The sequence below is a fragment of the Charadrius vociferus genome, unplaced genomic scaffold, assembly GCF_000708025.1.
Source record: "Charadrius vociferus isolate BGI_N301 unplaced genomic scaffold, ASM70802v2 scaffold407, whole genome shotgun sequence".
NCBI lineage: Eukaryota > Metazoa > Chordata > Aves > Charadriiformes > Charadriidae > Charadrius > Charadrius vociferus.
This window is the reverse complement of record NW_009649852.1, coordinates 1,149,689-1,158,285: the sequence shown is the minus strand read 5'-3', so window position 1 is coordinate 1,158,285 and position 8,597 is coordinate 1,149,689. Positions and strand designations below refer to the sequence as shown.

Here is an 8,597-nt window from a genome sequence, read left to right as displayed (position 1 = left end):
CCACCAGATGCAGCAAGGCAGGCCAGTAATCAAAGAGATCCCAGTCTTAAACTGCTTGATAAGGGTCAATTCCTGCACAGGACCGGAGTGCTCTATTCTAGTTACCCTAATTCCCTTCCCTAAGTGGTACAAGGGCACATACCAGCATGGCACGCACTAAAGGTTATTGGTGACAGATCTAAGCAGTTTGGGACAGGGGAATGAAGATGAATTTTAAGAGGAAGATCCTTACTAGGAGCTTTTTCAGGTGTGCCGAGATTCAATGAGTTGTCAGCAGTGCCTACAGCAATTCCATTGACAGGAGAGCCGCAGTCAGCGATGACACCCAGACAGGCAGATTTTCCACAGTCCCAGAGGCGGGCAGTGCCGTCTCTAGAGCAGGAAAGGACATTTCTTCCCCGATCCACAATGGCAGTGTCCAAAATACCTGCATCAAAGCAAAGGCCGTGTTCAGACAGACGGCATGGAAGGCAGATAGACAAAGCGTCTCATTTCCCAAGGAAAACTCAACTACAAGCCCCAAGCTCCTGTCCCCAGAGTGCCACCAGTCACACACAGCCAACTACGTGGGGTTCAACACGGGGCAGGGAACCACAGCATCTATAAAGAGGTGTATGTGGAAGGCAGCGGCTCCCAGCAAGCCACACAGAGCAGGAGCCACCACCTGGCACGAAGGCAAGATATTACCAATAAAATGATCGGCAACACCTCGCCTCAGACTGAGCTGATACCACAGCTGCGGCTGAGTCTCTCTCTCCAAAATTAACTTCTAACTTGGGCAGAAAACAGTCTGGCCAAGCACCCTTAAAACGTTGCCAAGTCCAGCTCTGGATAATGCCAAAGGTTGTGTGGGGCAAGCAGCATCCACGTTATCCAGCTACAGCAACATCAAAAGAACAGTCTTTGCAGGTGCTAACATTCCCCAATTCCTTCATTTCACTACGGGATGTTGAGTCTAAACCTGTAAAACGATGCAGTGGTTTTCTGGAAGGGAACAGTCAGATGGTTAGAAGACTTAATTGATGCTTTCCCTGCAGAAGCAGTCATTAAATATGACAACCTCAAACGACAGGACAAGCCAAGCAAACTGATGGCAGCAGTTTGGGCTGGAGTTATAAGCAGTGAATAAAATCAACTTCAGAGCCATTGGGAGCCAGCCAGCGTCGTTCTGACCAAAGCTCTGTTAACATGGCCTGCCACGTTTGTTTACAGGACATTTGTGGCAAAGTACTTTGAATCCACACAAATAGATCACATGAGAACAATGGCAGATTCAGCGCAAGACAAGTTTTCGAGTTAATCAAGTTTTGGGCAGCCAGCCACAGGGCTCATTAACCTTCTTAATAAAGCCTTGCACCTTGTGAGACAGGGAAAACAAGAGCCTGTACAGAGCAGTTAGTTGCTCAAGGAGGAGATAATTTGGGGGAGGGTTTTGGACATCTGGTGCCACATCCACAACTCACTTGGACTTGCTCACGATCATCCAAGCGTTCAAGTTGGCATCCCTTCAGAAGCAACCACCTGCCATGACAAGACAGCACCACTGACCATTGTGCTCTGGGCCGAGAGCGAACAGGAGTAAAATGGGAACCTGCTCAAGCATTACAAAGGAATCCACACTGCTTCTGAATGAGGGGTTCTAGAAACAAAATCTTCTTTCCAGAGATTAACAGAGGCTCTGTCTAGAAATTTGCTTCAATCACAGCTCTCAGGAACCTTTCTGGGTAGCTCATTTTCCATCCCTTGCAGTTCTTCTCTGGGATTAAGCGTCAATTATTGGAGGAGTTTGTAACATGGACCCTGAACACAAGGAACAGCATTCAACTCACCACATAAGGTGGCCAGTGCATCATCTACGTGAGGACACGTGGAGGGTGAAGAATTTACTCTCATTTTCAGCAGCAAGACCATCAGCAGGGGCAGAGCTGAACACCTGCCCTCAGTACAAGGGTGAACAAGCTTATTCCAGCCCTTCTTAAGAAATAATCACTTAAGTATCCTTGCAGCTGCTCTTGCTGTGCCTTACTCACTTTCAACAGCATGCACCCTCGAGGCAGGTAACTGCCTGAGTTCTGCAAGCCCATAATAAACTGCTATATGCTTTTCTGGGCAAGGAAAGAGGCTGTGGAGCAAGTGAAGGTGAGCAGGACGATCTGGGTGCGAGCAGAAGGCATTCCCAGTGCAGTGCAGGCAGCAAAGCTACCGAACACAGCTCAGAGCTCTGGAGAGCTGAGACTGCCCTGGAAGAGCAGAATGCCCTCTGGCACTCACAACAAGCCCATGGACTGCATCCTCCCTCTTTTCACCTTAATTAAGAAAACACAGGTCAGTGAGAGAAACAGTTACATCTGCCTAACACAACTACCACTGATCTTTTTATTCAAGTTCTGGGAGCTTGAAAAAGATACTCCCGACATCTAATACAAATGCACAGCACAAAGCGCAGCAAGCTGATGACTGAACATTCGCCCTCAGGTGCGAGGCAATTATACACACGGCAGATCAAGCATTTTAAAGGCTAAGTACTCTGTACCTCCTTTGTGACCTTTAAATGTTACTACGCAGCTGGCATCTTCTGCTGACCAGATCTTTAGCTGGGCATCCATTCCCCCACTCAGAACCACGAGGCCCGATGGGAAAAACCTGCAACAATTCACATCATACACATGGCCTTCCAATAGTCTCTGGAAAAACAAAGAACTACGTGCTAGTTCCATTGTTATGACCCTTACGCCGAGCAATTTTTGAGCTATGACACTGGAAAACTTGGTGTTCCTGTGCGGGCAGAGGATTAAGCTCAAATTCTCTGGGTTTGCATTCCCGCAATGGACTTGTCTGAATTCAAGGCAGTCAAAGAGCTGGCAGGTACATTTTGGGCCCCCCTCTGCTATTGGACTAGCTAATTACATAGCAAAGGATACTACATTTGTTTCTAATAACAGGCTAAATGTCTTTATCCTCTGCCAAAGAAGCAACTGACAGGTCAAGCTCCACAAGAAACACCTGAACTGGGAAGGCAGCTAGCCATGATATGGTTAATTCATCACAGGCAGCAGCCTTTTTTCCTCATCTCTACTGCAGAAGAAATTCAGTGCTTGTACCACTCAGATTAGAAGCTGTCAGTTACCTTCTTCACTCTGGCTGTCATCCTTAAGTACCCATTCTCATTTTCACCCTTGGACTCCTCTCCGGATTGCTGAGCATCATCTCCCTTGGGAGGAGTCATGCTTTCCAACAGATTTGACTTAAAACCTCCGAAATGTCAAATTTCAATTAGCTTTTCAATCAAAAGCCAGATTCTTGTCTGCCCTAGACCACAGAGTGCAGATAGCCTGACCAAAGTCACAGCCGAATGACTTCAGTAACATCACAGACAACACACAACAAAGCTAGATGCTCTTACTCTTATTTCTCCATTTGCAGCCTGCCAGATTTTCATGGTCCCATCTGTGCTGGTAGACACGCCAAGCCCTCCACCACTGGAAATATCAAGACAGGTAATCTGCAGGAGGGTAAAAAACCACACCAACTGTTAGCTTTATATGACCCTGTATACTGGTATTTCTGCTTAAGAGCCTAACTCTGGACTGAGGGAGACCTGCTATGTACATCATTCAGCACCATTATCTCCCCAAGACATACTGCTGGACTCATTTAAAACACCCAAAAGAGCTTCCATACTCTCAGCTAAACAGTTTTAGCTTGACAATATCCTAACATTTAAGCAAGGACTTCTCAGGCTTTCTCGCCTCCCTATCTCAATATGTTTTATGAGATATTAACTAAGCCCTTAAGAAAACAAAAACCAAATGGATCGTGAATCGCAGGCTTTTTCTGGAGGATAAGGGCAGCACAAAAAGAAGTTCTCCTCAAATTATCTGTTTACACAGATTGCTGCATTCCTCCTTCAAGAGCGAGCTGCTGATCAGGGCTGACCCACAGCCAGGGCTCAGACGAGTCAGGTGACTGGAACCTGGCACAAAGCACCCCAGATTTCTTCTAACTGCCACCAAATTTGACAGAGAAATTGTTATTCTCTGCCTGTGACTCTGCAGACATCTGCAAAGCAGGGAGAAAAAGAAATGCTGAGTCAAAAGCCTGCACAGACAGCAGTTGTATTTCAGGTTTACTACAGGTGAAGCAGACATCTGGATTTTTCTAGCAGCTCCTGTACACAGAAACGAAATTGAGCCAAGCTGTTCCACGCTAACCCGAGATAACTGGCCAGCTTGAGAGCGCCCTGACTCACAAGCTCACAAGACATTGTTTGAGGTATTTATGAAGCCAACAGCACAGCCTAAGTTTTCTGAAACACTGACTCAAAACTAGTTCCTTATGCAAGCAGGCTAACTCCTCACACAGTCTGTCACACGTAGGTATTAACAACTGCCTGCGTTGCATAAACACAAGGAATACTGAATACTTTTGAAGAAAGCAGATGTTGAGCTTATATTCTTGTAAAAGGGCAGCCTTTCCTGCAATGCCAGACATTATTGCTGCCATTTGTGAAAGGCAGATGTATTTCAGTCGTGCATGAAATAAGGTAACAGGTATTCTAGCTGTGAAAGAAACGTGTAAATCTTCCAAGTGACAGAGATATTTCTAATACAGATTGCAGCAACACTAAACAGACTGAAAAAAAAAATTATATAGATTTTGTTAGAGCAAAGGTTAACGATAGTGTTGCATCCTGCAAAACCCAATAAAATTATCACAACTACGTACTGGAATACTTGCCTCGTCTTGCAAGATTTGCATACTGGAGTCATGCTGTATCACCTCCTAACGCTTCCTAATAATTGCATTTGCACTCCGTGGATTAGAAGAAAATACTGCAGTGGTAAAATCCACTGACAGAAATGAAAAACGCAGATCCACCATAAGAAATGCAGATCACAGTTCCATCACCATTCCAACCCCTCACCACCAGGATGAAGCACAGGTTTCTGGTCTTAACTTGCACAGTCTATCAGTGCGCTTGCAGGTCCCAACCACCCGGTCAGGTACATAAGGAATAAGGCTGCTCATCTTCCTCCCAGGCTTCAGATTAAATGTTTTTCTGAACAATTAACTATTCCCAAACAGGACTAGGCTTTGTCGATCCTCTTGCGGGTGCTCAGCCTTAGCTAGCAGACAGCCTGAAGAGCCAGTTGGATTTACTCCACGTCAACAGGGAAACCCAAAGATACGAGTAGACTTTGCCAAGAAAGATGAGAGTTTGAAGCCTGAGATTTAAGGATGATGCCCTCAGGCAGACCAAGTACATAACAGACCCTGCATCAATCTCCAGCTGTTTCCAGATGTTAAGGAGGACATCCTATGGCATCCCATTGCTGCACGAGCATCAGCCAGGGCTTGTGGGGACAGGATATGCCACACTTCAGTCCTAAGTTCTCCTATCCAAGCAAGAGTCAGACCAAACTGCTCTCCTGAAAAGCTCTGACAGCTCAAATCACAGCTAATTTTAATAGGGTGCAGGATCAATACTCAACCTCCGCTTGAAAAAAAAAAAAAGGGGGAATTAAAACAGCTATTAGAAGATTTAAATAAGAGCACAAGGTAATGGTTTAGGCGCTACAACAGCCATTAAGTACGTTTACTTACATATTTGTAATGCTAGAAATACATTGGTAACATTTTATATAACAAACCAAACTGTGGAAATTTGCCCCCTAGTTAAAAATAAAAGCCTGTGAAGGTCATTCAAACAGGAACAAAAAGCCTCGCTGACGTCTGACATCTCCAAACTTTCAGGAGGCATACGTAAACAGGCAAGGCCAAGCATGAGTGCTCAGAACAAGAGGCAGCAGGTAAAAAAGATAACTGGAGCTTAGTCCACACTGGCTTTAAACTCATCTACATATTAATAGATATTGCTTCAGCTGCTTTCCAGAGGAGAGATCTGCAGTGCAGCTGTAACCCATCACACCCATTTGACAGCAGACTAAACACTTACGCCTGCATTTCCATTTTGCTGTGCTTTGAATGTTGATTCCATTTATCACACAAAAGGGCAGCTGGGGACTCTTAAGTAGCACAAAGCTCAGAGAAGTGATTCACCTCTGTCTCCGGAGCTGCCTCGCTGCCAACCTCCTCTTAAAACAGCTATAGAGATGCGGAATTGCCTTTGTGTCAAAATGCACCTTGATTTATACCGCTTTTGAGCTTCATTAATAGCGACCGGCTTTTCAACTTTTCAGCATTTCCGGCTGGGTTTATCACAATAATTTACTCAATAAATCATGAGACAACTGTACTAAAACATCTCCAGGAGCCTTCAGGGGACTCCCTTTAGGACAGCCGGCTGCAGCTGCAGGCTATACACTCCCTAGTTTCTTGGATCATTTCCACGTAGCATTAAGTGTTCAGCAAAAGCACAGACTACTTTCCAGTAAAGCCAAGTTATGCGCTTCTCTTCAGCGAAGAAATGAAATTTCAGGTCAGAGTCAGCCTTTCCGCATCACTGTTCAGTGAGGGGCTGTACTTGTTGCAGCCCCAGATTGATGGGGAGCAAATAAGAAAGAAGATTATTCAACCAAAGGAGCAGGACTGCTTTTAAATAAGTGAGAAGTTCATGCAATTGATTTATTTTTTAAATACAAGCTGGGTCTTTTTGGTCTCTGACGTCCCAGCAGGTCAAGATGAGTTCATGGAACATTCAATTCCCAGCCCCGCAAACAGAAATTCATATGGCAAACATCAAAGACAACTTCATTACATGGGAGCAAAGAGCCACTATAAACCGGGGATAGATTTGAACCAGTCAGACATGAAGACTTCAGTGCCTGGAACCTCTTATTTTTATCATGGTTTTTGACACACTAATTCACACATCTTATTCCTTATATACGGGGATCTGTCATGGGCCTGAAGTGAGCAGAAGTTAGATCACTTGCAAGAAAACAGTCTAAAGAATTTTAGAGATTATTTTGGAGGATTAAATTTAAACACGATCAAGTTTCCTGGGTTTCCCTGATCTGGTATGTTTTATTACCTGGTTCACACACAAAGTCATGCTGCAGGCCACCCCTCAGAACAGGCACACAAGTCAGAAACACGTTGTGGTAGCTCACGGTCGCTTCCAGTAATTTTCCACTCACTTCGCAAGGTTACTTACACTTTTCTGATGAATTCTACAAAAAGTTGTGTACGGGGCCAGGAACTTTGTGGACACATTTTCATGAGGACAAGAAATGAGAATGCTTTTCTAGAAGAGGAAAACAGAGGAAAAAGACTTAGAAGTGCCGTTAGTCCTAGTGAAACACAGAGGCTGCCAAGGCAGAACTACGATCTGGGCCCAGCTGTGCTCTCTCACAGCCTGAAGATTGATGGAAGGTGCAACATTGGGCTCATCTCCTTAAGCCTCCTCAAGATGTGCGCCCCAGGTGGCAAGAGATGGCTGCTATAGCCTGGCCAGCCACCACGCACAACCCCACCCTGACTATGGGATACTACAGACAGTTCCAGGGCACTGCACAGGTAGGAGGCCCAGAATAGCTGGATAGGACCATGCAGGGGACTGGGCAATAGCTTTAGGCTGCTATTTTGACTGGCATAAGATTATCACCCCTTCACATGTGGTAGGTATATGGTTACGAACCCTCTCTCCCCCCCGAGCCCTGGCACCTTGGTGACTTCCCCAACCACGAAGCCCTCGGAGGCAGCGATGTCAGGGACGCCCTCGGTGCTGAGCCCACGGCGGGTCAGTCTGCCGTACAGGGTCGGCTTCCCTACGGGGAGAGCAACCATCAGTTTGGCCACCCCTCAGACCCCAGATCCTCCTGAAAACACCTTCCCCTCACCCTCCCCTAACTTGCAGGGGCCCCAAGCACCCTCAGCCCCTTCTAACCCACAGAGCACCCCCGAAAACCTCCCTCACCTCATCCTAACCCACAGGGCACCCCTCAACCACCCTCAGCCCCTTCTAACCCACAGGGCACCCCTCAACCACCCTCAGCTCCTTCGAACACACAGGATACCCTCCAAAACCTTCCTCATCTCCTCCTAACCCACAGGGCACCCTCCAACCCCCCTCAATCCTTCCTAAACCACATGGCACCCCCTAAAAACTCTCTCATCCCTCTTAACCCACAGGGCCGCCTCCAACCTCACTCACCCCCCTGCTTACTCACAGCCCCCAACCGCCCTCACCTACTTCTTACCCACAGGGCCCCTCCAACCGCCTTCGCTCCTCCTAAACCAGAGGGCCCCCCAAACGCCCTCACCCCTTCCTAAATCGCAGGGCTTCCTCGAGCCCCCCCAGACACCTCCTCAGCCCGCCTCTCTGCGAGGCCTCCTCAAGCCCCTCAGCGCTCACCAGGGCTCCGGCAGCTCAGCCAGGCCTCACCCTCGTCCCTCCTGCGGAGAAAAAGAGCGGCGGTGAGTGCAGAGCAAGGGAAGGGGAGCGGGCCCAGGGGAAGGGAACCAGGAGGGCCGTGCCCACCTCAGCGCCTGGCTCCAGTCGCTCTGGATCCGCAGCGTCGCCGCCATCTTGCCGGAGCACCGGCACCCCCTTCCGCCTCCTTCCTTCCCGTCAGCCCCCGCGGGGAGGAAGCGGAAGCCCTCCTCCCATGAGCACCCGCGCCCGCCAACACGCC

The 8,597-nt window shown here is 47.6% G+C and overlaps 1 protein-coding gene across 1 annotated transcript in view; it reads right to left on the bottom strand.

The window, feature by feature from the left end:
• PAAF1 (proteasomal ATPase-associated factor 1) overlaps positions 1-8,490 on the bottom strand; it is a 13,312-nt gene extending 4,822 nt beyond the window's left edge. Inside the window, exons 1-7 of the mRNA XM_009890997.1 lie at positions 8,444-8,490; positions 8,318-8,358; positions 7,627-7,730; positions 7,118-7,207; positions 3,404-3,502; positions 2,534-2,684; positions 233-427 (exon numbers count right to left, since the gene is read on the bottom strand). Of these exons, the coding sequence (XP_009889299.1) occupies positions 233-427; positions 2,534-2,684; positions 3,404-3,502; positions 7,118-7,207; positions 7,627-7,730; positions 8,318-8,358; positions 8,444-8,490 (727 nt within the window). The remainder of the gene's footprint in view (positions 1-232; positions 428-2,533; positions 2,685-3,403; positions 3,503-7,117; positions 7,208-7,626; positions 7,731-8,317; positions 8,359-8,443) is intronic.
• Between the last annotated feature and the right edge of the window lie 107 nt (positions 8,491-8,597).